This window comes from Barbus barbus, assembly GCF_936440315.1.
Source record: "Barbus barbus genome assembly, chromosome: 22".
Lineage (NCBI taxonomy): Eukaryota > Metazoa > Chordata > Actinopteri > Cypriniformes > Cyprinidae > Barbus > Barbus barbus.
The window spans coordinates 18,347,486-18,362,449 of record NC_136750.1 but is presented as its reverse complement, the minus strand read 5'-3'; the positions used below and the strand labels follow the sequence as shown (position 1 = coordinate 18,362,449).

Here is a 14,964-nt window from a genome sequence, read left to right as displayed (position 1 = left end):
TTTTAAGTTCTGTGAACCCTTTTACAGTGTCCTTTAAAAGAAAAAAACAAAGAATTATTAATGTCCCCATGCTATTGATTGATTCTGTGACCGGGTCAATTGAATCATGGCAGGTGTGATGAGTCATGCTTGGATGTCTGTGTGTGACACTGGCCTCAGATCTGCCCAGACCCACTCTCTTGACAAACTCTGATAAGAGAATTTTTACAACATCAGAGGGATTTACGGTGACGCATTTTGGACATAGGAGGGCTTTTATGGCTAGAAAAGTGGCTCCCCATAAATACAGCAACTCTCAGGCACCCATATTCACCTGATCTATGGAAGCGATAAAAAATGAAGACAGATTCTATTATTCTGTAAGAAAGTCCTGGCGAAACAAACGGACAGAGATAAACATACATACAGATCCTGTGAATACACACCGTCCGTAGGTGTCTCCTGTCAGTGCTCATCCATTCAGCGCTCTATCAGTGTTTACGCATTTGCCGCCTGACATTCTGTCCCGACCTTCTCTCCTGTGCACCCTGTGGCCTTTCCTCCTCCGTTTCAACACAGACATGCATTTATTTTCTTCAAACGCTGTGCGTTCCTTCAAGTTTGACCTGTGTGAGACTTTTGTTTAGAGCTGTTCTTTTCTTTGTTTGTGACAATGCATGGACCGATTCTGCATTGCTCCACTATTGTTTAGCATTTTAGTGTGTGTGTGTGTTTGTACGTGTGAGTACCAACAGCAGTGGTATCTGGGGGTGGGAAACGTGAGTGAAGTGGTGAAGTGTTGGGTTCTGGTGCATGTCCGGTTCCGCTCGGCTGCTCCCGTGGCCTCCAGCGGCCACCTCTGCATTTGCGTCTCTCCTTCAAAACATCTCAGCTGCTCTCCTGTCATCTCTCGCCATCGGCTTTCTTCTCTAACCAATCGCTAAACAATCCAGCCCAGCTCTACAGGCAGCCCTTCCACAGGTATGAAATTATCATTACCAACCTCAGTTGAAGCACATACTAAAAAGAGCTGGAAGCAGTAGGCTTAATGTTGTGCTATTTGCAAATAGATTGATTTAATAAGATTATTGGAGTATGTTTTACAAGAATATACTATTTCAGTCTTTCTACTTAAAAAATTTACTAGCAATTTTTATGTGAAAATTGTTTTAAGGTAAATCCTACACCAGTTTTTTCAATGCATCCATACATTGAAAGTCAGTGGGGCCAGATGTTGTTTTGGACCCCACTGACTTTAATTGTATGGACAAAAATCTTGTTTTGTCTTACACAGATGAAAAAATGTCATACAGAATTTTCATTTTTTGGTGAACTACCCCTTTAAATGTTTGCCTGTTTGCTTGTTTCTGATGTATGCTAGTGTCAGTCATTAAATTAAATCAGATATTCTAGATGCATTGCTGGTTCTTTCCAAAACCTCAATTTTTAATTGGTTGTTGCTGGCTAAAGTGATCAGCTGACCTCGTTCTTTCCAGTTTCCTCCTAAAATGATCAGACACATCAAAGAGAGAGTCACTGCTTCCAACTCTGAATTCATTACCATTCAGATGACAAACAAATAATGAGCAGAATAATAATTTATTCATTGCATATGAAAATAAGGACAGTGTATATCTTTATCATTTTCCCGCTAAAATTAACATGAGATTCATTGTATACCATCATGATGATATAAGTAATTAATATTTTAGGTAGCAGAATATGTTTAGTTGTTCTTTTCTGGCTTCTTGGCTCTTTGTTAAATCTCCTTTCTTTTTTTCTGCTCATGTCTCACTTCATATTCTAATTTTGCACTCAAAGTGTGATTGCACCTGAATGTGTGTGTGAGTGTGGATAAGAGCTCCTGAGAGTGAGTGTGTGTGTGGGTTTACTTAGCTATAATTTGGGGACAATTTTGTGAGTTAAATCTGTATATATAATCTAAATATATGATTTTATTTATCTAAAATATTTATTTTAAAGGTTGGATTATACATGTGCAAGATAATATTAAAAAAACATAATAAACAAAATAAATATGTCCTCATTTATAGCTGAGTAAATGTATGTTTCTGTTTTTGTGGATGCATGTCTGTAAATGATGTTGATACCTTATTTTTCTTTCTGCAGAACCGCATGCACGAGTCCTTGAAGCTGTTTGACAGCATCTGCAACAACAAATGGTTCACAAACACCTCCATCATTCTCTTTCTCAACAAGAAGGACATATTTGAAGAGAAAATTAAGAAATCTCCCTTAAGTATCTGCTTCCCAGAGTACACAGGTAAACTCATTACCCTGGTGTTAAGAAATGCTTGCAAAGGAAGAAAGACAAAATAACTGATGAGGAGAGGATTGTAGAATAACACTCTCTCCAGAAGCCAATTAGCACAATAAATCTTCAGGAGAAGAACCATCCAGTTATTTTATTCCTTGTGGATGGATTCACACCCCTAATCTGGACAGCCTACATTTCTGTAGTTTCCAGCACAGTCGCCTGCTATTCCCTGTTTATTTTTTATTAATTTTTTTTAGCTCCAAGCTTTTCATCTTCCTCCATAGCTGCTCTTAAACATTTCCTCACCCGTTATACTGAATGATAGATGGAAGACAGGCTGCACAAACAATCACAAAGAAGTCTGAGAGACAGAAAGATCTTTCCTGAGAATGTGCTGAAGAAATTTTCACTGCATGAGGGAAATTTTTGAATAAATAAACTTTTGCTCGGTATTTTTCTTCTGCTGCCTTTGAATCAACACTGATATATATATTTTATCTCTGTTAGTATTAAATTATTTTATTACTTTGTGCATGCTGTTGTTTTTTTGTATTTCAGTTTAGTGTTCAGTTTTCAATTTACATTTAGCACCGTTGTTTTTATTCTCTTTTGCTCCCCATTCCAAATGTTCTTTAATTAAAAAAGAAGGCCTATTTTTCCCTCACTCTTTTCTTTTCTTTAATTTACTATTTCTTATTTACTCATCCTGTGCTGCAGGTTCAGACACGTTCATGGAAGCGGTGGGCTACATTCAGTCCCAGTATGAGAGTAAGAAAAAGTCAGTCGACAAGGAGGTCTACTCGCACACCACCTGTGCTACAGACACAAACAACATTCAGTTTGTCTTCGACGCTGTCACCGATGTCATCATCGCTAACAACCTGCGCTTCTGTGGCCTTTACTAATCCACAGTGAAGCCCAGCTCTTACACAGAATACAGTGGCAACTGTTGTCAGATATGACATTTTTTCTTTGTTTTATACTTATAAATGTCTCCACATGTGTTCCCATCAGGTCATTTAATGGCCTTTTATAAGGTGAGAACTAACTCAAATCTGGAAATATTTGATAGTTCTCACAGACTTGTTCTTTAATTTATGTGCTAAATTTAAACCGAAGGTCTGAACTCAACTATTGATTTTGGTACATTGTTACAAATACAGGAATTTGCTTTGAATGTCCTTCCTGACACCTTCCTGGTGTGTTAGAGAGAGGTAAGGAGATATTTTAAAGTACAAATTGGTGTCAAACATCCACTACTTGCTATTTTTCCCTACTGTAGTCTGACACATTCTCTTGTTCTTATTACACAGTATGCAGATAAATAATTCCATATTCAGTGAGGTTATATGGCAATATTTAAAATTCCGATGACTATGTGGCACTATAATGATGTTCTATACACATGTATTATTTTCAAATGAATGCATTATGCGATATGAATTTCAGTGAATATTCACAAACTGGCTCATATTACATGTGTTCTGAGTTGGCAGCAATCTCAGAGTGTTGATGAAACACTAGGCTTGACATTTACTTGGCATTTAGAAGAGAGTGCAAATGTCCGATGCCCTGAGCCAAACCACAAAAATGTTAGCCTCTTAGCATCCTAAAAAAAAAACCAACAGGACGTGTTACTCTTCAAAATTGGATTTTGGACCTTTTAAACCAGACACCCAGGACATTCCAAAGATTCAAGATCTGTCTTATTTTTTAGCTTTTTGCATTTTGAGCACAGACAAAGCTGAAACAAAGAGAAAATAACTGGATTTGTACCACATGCATATCAGATGCATCTATACTGTTCATTAAAGTTTGGGGTCAGTAATTTGTTTTTAACACAGCTGCATCTTTTATTTGATCAGAAAAGACATTAATGTTCATATTTGTATCTATTTAACATTTCCATTTGAATATATTTAAAATGTATTATATTCCTGAGATGGAAATGCTACAGAACATTTCAGCATTCATTACTCCAGTCATCAGTGTCACATGGTCCTTCAGAAATAATTCTAATATGCTGATGGTGGTGCTTAAGAATTATTGTTTTATTTTTATTGTCAATGTGCAAAACAGTTGTGCGGCTTAATATTTTTATGGAAGCTATGACTCATTTTTCAGGATTCTTTGATGAGTAGAAAGTTAATAACAGCAGTTATTTGAAATAGATTTTTTGTAATAATGTAAAAGTCTTTACTGATCAATTTAATGCATCATTGCTGAATAGAAGTATTAATTAATTTAAAAAAAAGATGACCCCAAACTTTTGAACAGTATACACACACACACACACATAATAATCACATGCACACATGCAACAACTGGAGTAACATGCTTCATATTAGTATGACTGAAGTAATAGAATCACAGAGCTGTCTTACCACACATTGTCTGCTGTTTTATTTGTAGTTCAGTCTATTTTATACTATTCTGCTTGATTGCTGGTCACACACAGTGTGCAGTAGTGCTAGTCTTATCTAGGGGTGAGACTGAATGTAGCAGGTACTGAATGGACCAGAGCTGAAAAGACTCTTTGGTTTCTCTGGAATAGGCAGACACATGCAATACATTGAACTCAGACCTTGGCCTGCTTCGAGTCTCTGTGTATGTGAAAACACAGATCTGTAATTGACAATAATTCACAGTGCCATATATGCTTTGGATGTTTGCTGCTATATGTGTACACAGTGCTTCTTAATATTCATCTCTCCATAGGATCACTTTAGTCAATGTGTGAACTATACACTTACTTTCAGGGAGGTTGACTTTTTAAACGGTTTTTGGCTTTCGTTTTTTTTTTTATGTCTGATGAAAGGCATTTTTAATCTTGTGCCACACAAATTGTAATTTGGCAGCAGAAGCACAGCATGACTAAATTATCTGAAAGACCCTGTGGAGTCCTATATAATTTTTTTAAATATTTATTTTAATGAGACTCCCTTAACCTTTTGCTTTGACTGTCTTTGAGAGGTTCAAGCTTCATAATATGTGACCCTGGGCCACAAAACCAGTCATGAGTAGCACGGGTATATTTATAACAATAGCCAAAAATACATTGTATGGGTCAAAATTATCGATTTTTCTTTTATGCCAAAAATCATGGATATTATGTAAAGATCAAGATATTTAGTAAATTTACTACTTTAAATATATCAAACCTTAATTTATATATATATAAATTATATAATAGTTAATTTATATAATAGTTGTATCTCGGCCAAATATTGTCCTATCCTAATAAACCATACATCAATGGAAAGCATATTTATTCAGTATGAATCTCAATTTCAAACTAATTCACCCTTATGACTGATTTTGTGGTCCAGGGTCATATATGCACCCTGACATAAGTAAAATATTAAGCAAAACCTTTTTCTGACATTTAAACCTACTGTTAATCTATTAGAAATATGATTGAATTCAATTGTTCACTTCAGACAGCCAAAAGACACTGATTCCTTTCATAAACCAAAAGCCAAAACATGCTATCTGAAGGTTTTCTTGATGTAAAACATGCTGAATTGTGCCAACTTTGAACAGTTATGTGTTATTATAAGGCCAGTGTCAGTACTAAGCACCTTTCAGCCATTGTTCAGGTGGATTAATGGTCAGTTTTCATACATTTCGAGAGCGTATGTGTAGCCGCATAGTGACTTTCATTCTAGAAGCCAAACAAAGAGTGTAAAGGGAAAGCAATATCATTTTTAGTAAACTACTTTGACCTTAATCCCAGTTTGATGGGCCATAACATTTGGATTTGGATTTTAAGGTATGACGAGTAACGAGACGGCAGGCTAATGCACGTCAATTCTCAGGTCAGACACATGGGTAATTAGGTCAGCGGCCGAGGTAAAGAAACTCAAGGGTAATTGAGTCTGTCCGCTGCTTAGGGACAAAGGTCAATTTGTTCCCTGGCTTGTAGCCGCAGTACAAATAACTGTTGGTGACGTGTCCAGACTCCTTTCATCAGACTGACTAATGTGATAAGTTCAAGCGGTACATTTTGCTAATGTAGCATAATTTACTTGAAATGGTACTTAAATTTGAAAGTGTAGTGTTTAATTCATATTTGATTCTGAGTAAATACAGCAGGACCTGGCAGACATGCTCTCCCATCACACATATTACTGTAATCTCACCGTCCATCAAATTGTTTGTTTGTTTTTGTCAAACTGCTGTAATTATTGTTTGTATGTGTGTCTCACTGCTGTGATTATTTATTGAACAATTGATGTCTATTTATATGACATGAATGAATAAAGTACTCGTGAAATCCGGTGTGTGGCCAGATTTTTGAGTCCTGCATCTTCTGCAAGATACACAGATTTTGAGTACTGTTTATATGATTTTCTCTGCATAATTAGAATCTTTGTGGTGAATCATCACTATTGGAGTGAGCAGATATTAATAATTTCACCAAACTGTTAGTTTGAAATCACATTTCTTATGTAGGTTGAAACAATAGTTTCTTCCTTTGCTTTTTGTGGGCTTCAGCTACTGTAGTTGCTTATCTTGACTGTTGCTGTATGTATTTCTCCACTAAACATTTCTGTTTTTTCTGTCTGCCTCTTTTTCTCTGTCTATCCTCCATTCTGGTTTCTTCTCCTCTCGCAGAATCGCATGCACGAGTCTCTTATGCTGTTCGATTCCATCTGTAACAACAAATTCTTCATTGACACTTCCATCATTCTCTTCCTCAACAAGAAAGACCTATTCGCTGAAAAGATCAAGAAATCTCCCCTGAGTATCTGTTTCCCTGAATACACAGGTAAGAGTGCTTCCTGTTGTTAAAAAGCCTATAAAAATGTACAGATTTTAACTCTGGTAGCACCGTTTCATCAGAACAGAAGGATGTTTGTGATTGGTCAGGTCAGGGTTAGTGATGTCAAAAACCCATTAGTTTGGATTCACAGTATGAACTCTATCCTTTACCTCCCATGTTACAGTGTTCTAGAGCAGTAACTGAATATTGCATGTGCAGTCATGGGTAAAAGGTGGGCACAGAGGGATGTCTGCAGGTCTGTCAAACTTTCTTGACGGCAGAATGCAATTCACTGCCTCCGTTAGACCCGTTCCTGTTCAGCAGCACCCTCCGTGATGCTTTCCACATACAGTAGCCCCAAAAAGCACTTGGACACTGAAACCACGATCAAAAAATGTATTTGTATTATATACAAAAATATTAAAGGTTATTTCTTTTTTTTTCTTTTTTTTTCAAAAGCACACTTTAAAAGCAGAACAGTTTACAGAATAGTAATTAGTTACACTAAATTTTAAAATAATATTAATAATTAAACAATTAATTAATTAAAAGAATACACAGTATCTTATGCACTGTCATATATTGTTTAAAATTAAGACAAAAGTATTTGGTAAAAATGTATTAATTTATTTGAATTAACAAAGTAAATGTATTGAATATAATTATAAATTGATGATGAAGTAAATGAATAAATAAATAATATATAAAATCTGAGTATCTTAATATATTGTGCAAAACTGAGACAAAAATATTTTGACAATTACAATGTTAACATTAATAAAGCTATCGCCACATCTTGATATATTGTTCAAAATTAAGACAAAAGTACTTAGACAATGTATTATATGTACAGTATATGTATAAACGTAGACATAAATTATTAAACAATATACAATATCTCAGCATCTTGATATTTTGTTCTAACTTAAGTACAGTAGCATTATGACAATTAAAGTGTATGTAATTAAATAAAACTTGTAAATTGATTATAATGAACTTTTATAATTAACCTAATTATAAATGAATAAGTAAGTGGTTAAATTATTAAACAATATAATTAACATCTTAATATATTGCTCGAAAACACAGTACTTTTATATGTAAGTATATACATATATATATACTTACATAATTACATAATCAAAGGTTATACACTGTACTTTTATATGTAATTAAATTGGTAAATTAATTATAATTAACTAAAGTTAAGCAATAAGGCCCGGTTTCATAGACAGGGTTTAGCCTAAGCCAGGATTAGGCCATAGTTCAATTAAGACATTTTAGTAATTTTTATAAATATGCCTTAGAAAAAACATTGCTGATGTGCATCTTGAGACAAAACAAAGGCACTGACATATTTTAAGATCAGTCAGTGCAAGTTTCTTTCAGTTGAAACAGCTCAGACTTTCAGTTTAGTCTAGGACTAGGCTTGAGCCTTGTCTGTGAAACCGGGGGGAAATGTAATTATAAATTGATAAATGCAATATGCAATATCTCAGCATCTTGATATATTGTTCAATATTGTTTGTTCATAATATGATCTATGAAGTCCATCTGTGGTTACTTAGGACACCCGAGAAAAGCATTGCCTAGTATTAGATCTTGTTTTGATTTTTTTTTTCTAATGAAATGAAACTTAGACATTTTAAGTGTGACTTAAAATGTTCAAAAGTGTTCAAATAATTTTGATCTAAATGGTCTCGTACATAACCAAGATACAGCAGCTTCCCAATGGGACTTTTGCTTCATAAGGAACCAAGTTAAAGAATGCATGGCTATTAGAGAACGGAAGAGAAGAGACATTTGTGAATGTCAGAAGTCACCAAGGTCATTTTATATAATGGGTTAATGAGTGACAAGCACAAAGCCGATTTGAAGATCAGAGTGCCACTTTTATGTCATTTTTATTTTTGGCATAATATCAGATCTCACATACTCATTTGATCTCTGTCTCCCTCGGTAGGTCCAAACACCTACGACGATGCAGCTGCTTACATCCAAGCACAATTTGAAAGCAAGAATCGCTCGCCTAACAAGGAGATCTACTGTCACTTGACCTGTGCCACGGATACAGGAAACATCCAGGTGGTGTTCGATGCCGTGACCGACATCATCATCGCTAACAACCTGCGAGGCTGCGGCTTGTACTGAGGCCCGCCCCTTCCCTCTCGAGCCACTTCTTTGGAAATGATTATTATTGAAAATGCAAGTTGGTAAATAATGATAATGATAATTTTAAAATAGGCATATACAAATATATAAATATATTATATATATATGAAATGTTTTTAGTTTGTCTTTCAAAGAGCTGCCAACAGAACTGATTTCTTATAGAAACCCAGCCTTTATGGTTTTAGAACAAAGTTGGGACCTTTTTTCTGTTGTTTTTTTGTTTTTCTTTGCTGTCATACGTTTTGTTCTCCCCGTTTTCCACTGTGTCTTTATCGTTTTAACTAAACCCTCATTTTTTTTTTGATAAATGTTTTTCTTTGACTATTTTTTTTTATGTTTTATGTCATTGTATGTATATTTATTACACGAATATCAGTCAGGAGGGATGACTTGTACATGTTTGCCTGGCTACATGAATTTACTTTGACGATAATGTGACGATAGCTAAATCCACGGTTATGCTAGCCTTGAGCACTACGGTTCAAGTCAGTTGTAGCGTGTCCTTGTTTCGATTTTGAATCGCTGCAGTACCGTTCGATATCGTAGAGAATGGAAACACCCAGGCTTTTCTTACGTTTCATCTCTACCCATCCCCGTCACTTCCGTAGGTCAGCTCTCTGGGGAAGGGCCCGGGCCGCTTGGCATGCGACCCCGGGGCCTGTCAAACCAGTACAATGATTGCAAGTGTCATATCAGTGCCAATCTTCTGAGAATGACGTGTCTGGGAGTAGTAGTAGAAACACTAGGTCACTGTTATGGGAACTTATTAACATTTGTCTTGTAAGGAACTTTTACTTTTGTATTGTTGTTGATTAATTTATTAATTTATTTATTGATCATCTGTCCCACACACTTCCTTTGTACTTACTACACCTCGTCCATTCTTCTACCTCTTGTCCGTGGTCACCTTTCCTCTTCATTCCTTCTTTTCCCTAGGTTTCTTCCTGTTTTAGTTGGCTGGGTATTGGAGTCCCTGTCACTGATAGCATGACCCCTCAGCCTTTGTATAAAGAAACAGCTAACTGCTTCACATAGCTAATGGTGCGAAAATAAAGAATAAAACACAAAATAAAAAGAACAAAAAAAGAGGAAAAAAAGAAAAAACAGAAAAGACAGACGCAGCAAAAAGAATGGGCATCATGGGCGGGGTTTAGGGGGTGGGCGGGTAGATGTGGGGCTCAGGGTAATGATGTGGAGGCTTGCAGACGAAGGTCATTGGGCTGTCAGTCTTTGTAGAAAGCTGTAGATCCTCCAGTTCTAGAATCTTAGAAATAATTGAGAAAAAAATATAAAAAAGGATGACAATAATAACAAACGATGATGACGACGACGACGATGATAACAATACCAATATCAATGATTATTCTGTAATATTATTAAAGGTATATTTCTTGTGCTTTGTAGCTACAGAACTTTTTTTTCCCTCTCTCCCCCTTTTTAAAAAAAAAAAAAAAAGAATTTTGCAAGGGTTCCTGTGATCCACTCTTGAACCGTTCTTACTGACTTACCCATGTTGATGTTGATGAACTGTACCGATTCTTTTTGCCTGTTCGCCCTGCATTGCAATGTTTTTACTTAGCCTGAATTACAGTATATGTATTGATTTTTTTATTTGTTTGATTTTTTTGAACGAACCACTTTTTGGTGGCACGGCTCCGCCCCCGGTGCCGGAGAGGGCGGGGCTGTGCACGGCTGTACAGATTCATGCGCTTTCTCTTGGTTTTTTGAGAATTGTACTCAAACACCTTCCAGGTCTGCATAGAAAAGCACAGCTCTCACCTATCACACGTAGATTTGGAAAGATGTATCTCTCCTCCCTCTCTGCCTTCTCAGTTTGAAATTCAAAGAAAAAGAGAAAAAAAACTAAAAATATCTACACCACCGTTGATTTTGATTCTCCTTCCCTTCTTTTTTTAATCCTTTCTTTTTCTCTCCAAGTGAATGCTTTTGTGCTGCTTTTTCTCCCTCTTCTTTAGTGAATGGTTGTTCTTTCATGTGGTATGTTCGTGCTGGAAAACCAATCGAATGTAGTGTTTACATTAAAAGCCACAGTTTTCATGACTACAACCTGGAGCTTTTCGCTTTTGATTGTTATTCATTCCACTGCTAAACTGCATTGTCGTTTATATATTTCACTGATTGCTCAAATGAGTGAGGCCTACAATGAGACGATACAGATACCAACAGAGATCAGTTAGCGTATGAACGAAAGGATGCGTTAAGGTAAACTTAACCAACATTAATACAATACTAAAAGGACAGACAGTATTCACATGATTAAATGTAAGGTGATCTGTTTCGATTCAACATAAAGTACTACAACCTATTCACCAATGTGTGCTATATTTACTGTCAACATCTTAGTATGCAATATAGGGGACATGGAGGAAGTGTGCTTGGATCCCAAGGGAAATAATTATGTCTCTGTGCCTCTTAAGTGTGTCTTCAGACCGTTCTGGAGAGAGAAGGAGATGCTCAGTCACTCAATACCACAGCTTCAAAAGAAGAAGCGCCACTTTGTGCCAGTCTGATTGGATGATAATTGCAATGAGAGCTTCACATATGGAAAGAGAGGGAGAGAAAATGAGAGGAAGAGTTTGTGTGTGTTAAGATGGCAGGATGAAATGCAGACTATGATGGGAAACTGCAGAGGTAATTGGTATCGACTCCTGTCCACCCAACTCAACACAAAGGCTTTATATAGCTACAGTGAAGAAAGAGTGCCTCAGTGACACCAATTATATATATATATATACATATACCACCGTTGAAATTTGGGGATCATTTTTCCATGTTTTTTGAAGCAAGTCTCTTATGCACAACAAGGCAAAATACAGTAAAAACTGCAATATTGGGAAATATGACAAATTTGAATGGTTTCTATTTGAATACGTTTTAAAATGTAATTTATTCCTGTGATGGTAAAGCTGAATTTTACAGCATCATTACTCCAGTTTTCAGTGTCACATTATAATTCTAATATGCTAATTTGGTGCTGAAGAGACATTTCTAATTATCAATATTTAAAACTGTTGTGCTGCATAATATTTTTGTGGAAACCCTGATAAATTGTTTCAAGGATTCTTTGATGAATACAAAGTTCAAAAAAACAACATTCATTTAAAGCAGAAATGTTTTGTTACATAAGTGTCTTTACGGATTACTTTTACTTAATTTATCATTGCATCAGGTAGACCCCAAACATTTGAACAGTAATGTGTATATTATATATATATATATATATATTTATTATACATTTTTTTTTGCATACTACTAGTTACAGTATATATTAGTATTTTACCTCATCAAACTATTTGCCTTAAATTGATGGCAATAAGACAACAGAAAGAGACAGAAATGGATGAAGAGACCAGACAATGAAAGGCGGGCCACAATGGAAAGAAGAGAAAATGTCCTTCCCCCTCTTCTGGCGGTGACAGGTATAGCTTCCTTTTTTTTTTCTTTGTTTCTTTTTCTTTTTTTTTTTTGCCTTCCATAGGAATAACAACCATCTAAACAAGTTGAAAGCTCAAATCAGCAGGTTTAGATTGTGCCAGGCACATGAGGGCCACCAAAAGGCCTACTGCAGAACTGCTAAATGGACCCAATGAAGAATTTAGTGTAATGATGTTTAATTAAATGTAGCGATTAAAATGTGTTTTAAACAAAATGTTTACAAAGCATTGAGTGCTGCACACAATCAGTTCTACTGACACTAATTCATTAATTTGATTACACGAACACTGAAAAATTGTAAAATAAAATGACTGGATTTTATTTGGTCACATTATCTGAGTATCACTTATAGTTGACAGTATTGCTCACTGTGATGAAGAATTTTGTCAATGATGAGTCAGTGTAGCGTCTTGGTATGCCCTAAAATTCAATCCCAGGACCTTGTACCTGTCAACTATTTTTCCACAAACATACACACACACACACACACACACACACTCTCTCTCTCTCTCACACACACACACGTTATTTATAGTGCAGCACCATCATCTGCCTGTTGCTAGGAGACGGCCGGGTGCAGATTTCCTCAGCATGCAATGCCTAATGCTTTCATCACTGCTAGTTTTATGTATTTTGTCACAAATTTTATAGTGTGAATTTGTTATTTCACACGGCATAAAACCATTGAGTCTGCATGGGCACAAAGCAATAATTCAAATTATTCTGTTCCAAACACATTATGCATCATGCTGACAACCTGCTGTATAATAATGGACATTGTGCTAAAGAGAGTGAGAGTAAGATAAAAAGGAAGGGGTCTGTGTGTGCGGTGTGGTGAGTAGTGAGATGGCCAGCACAAAATGCTGATTAAATTTCTGTCACAAAGGTCAAGACCCCAAAGCTGCTGTTGCCATGGAAACTGCATGGTTTACTCCAATGTCCCATCACTGCTGGAATGATGCCGTCTGTTCAGTGCAGTTTACCTGTTCTTCTCACAATGAAACCTCTGGAAAAACCTCTGGACTCAATCAGGATGCAAACATTGTAATCCCTTGAGTACATCCTTCAAAAGAGTACATAGATACATAGAAAGTTACAAACTCATCACATAGGATTTATCTCAGTAATTATGAGGTTCCGTATAAATCAAAAGTCGTTACACAAAATGTGTTTCCTCTAGAGACTGTACATTGTTTACATTTATATAGTTTATTAATTACAACACTTGTTGGCTAGAACAACAGTGTGATATTTTTGTTTCATAATTAGACAGACAGACAGACAGACAGACAGATAGACAGACAGACAGACAGATAGATACAGGTCTGTGAGAGCCAGAAATCTTGCTTGTTTGTAGGTGACCAAATATTTATTTTACAGAGGAATTTACCAATGAATTCATTAAAAATCCTACAATGTGATTTCCTGGATTCTTTCCCCCCATTCTGTCGCTCAGTTAAAGTGTACCTATGATGAAAATTACAGGCCTCTCTCATCTTTTTAAGTGGGAGAACTTGCACAATTGGTGGCTGACTAAATACTTTTTTGCCCAACTGTAGACAGACAGACAGACAGACAGACAGACAGACAGACAGACAGACAGACAGACAGATAGACAGACAGACAGACAGACAGAGATTTCATGCATACATTTTCATGCATTTTTAATAGGCTACATAAATATTTGTTGTACGTTGTTTGTCAGCTAACCAAGAGTTTTAAATTTGAAAACAGGATTCATACGTAGATTTTATTAGTTTGGTTGTGTATGAAAATAACAGAATGATAGAAAACACGAGCAGTAGAAGAAAACACGCGATCAAGCCCGCCCTCTGGTGGACAGATCCGGAACTGAAATAGTCCATCAGCTCGACCTCACCGAGAGACGGTCACAGTGACATTTCATTTTCTCATATATTTTCTCTCCCAAATATACCTGGTTATAAAAAGAGGACCTACATGTGAACTGCAGAAGTCATAAGTCACTATAAAAAAGCACGTTAAAATGCTTGCGGATGGGGTTCGTTTTCTGTAAATGTCATATGACATAATCATTTGGCCTCTTTTAGACAGCAAACGTGACTTGAAGTAAGATTTTATGTCTGAAATAAACCGAGCCTCACATAGACTCTCACACCGTTGGCGACTCGGATAATAACACTGAAGAACAGACGGTCATATTTCAGGCGGGAAACATAGGGTAGGCTACTCTCGCCTGAAATCTGAGAGTGTTTTCAACTATAGTTATTTTGCTTTGTCTCAATGAGCGAGTCGCCTCAGTCGGGCAGACTGACGGACACCAGTGCCAAACTCG

At 36.2% G+C, this 14,964-nt stretch overlaps 1 protein-coding gene across 2 annotated transcripts in view; it reads left to right on the top strand.

Annotated features, from left to right (window-relative positions):
* LOC306888374 (guanine nucleotide-binding protein G(o) subunit alpha) overlaps positions 1-11,031 on the top strand; it is a 94,265-nt gene extending 83,234 nt beyond the window's left edge. Inside the window, exons 7-8 of one of the 2 annotated variants that reach the window (XM_079446613.1) lie at positions 6,875-7,028; positions 8,986-11,031. In XM_079446613.1, the coding sequence (XP_079302739.1) occupies positions 6,875-7,028; positions 8,986-9,173 (342 nt within the window). In that variant the 3' untranslated portion in view covers positions 9,174-11,031. Of the gene's footprint in view, positions 1-2,109; positions 2,264-2,974; positions 6,532-6,874; positions 7,029-8,985 lie in introns of those variants that run through there. The other variant, XM_079446614.1, reaches the window with a different exon arrangement.
* The last annotated feature ends 3,933 nt before the right edge of the window (positions 11,032-14,964 follow it).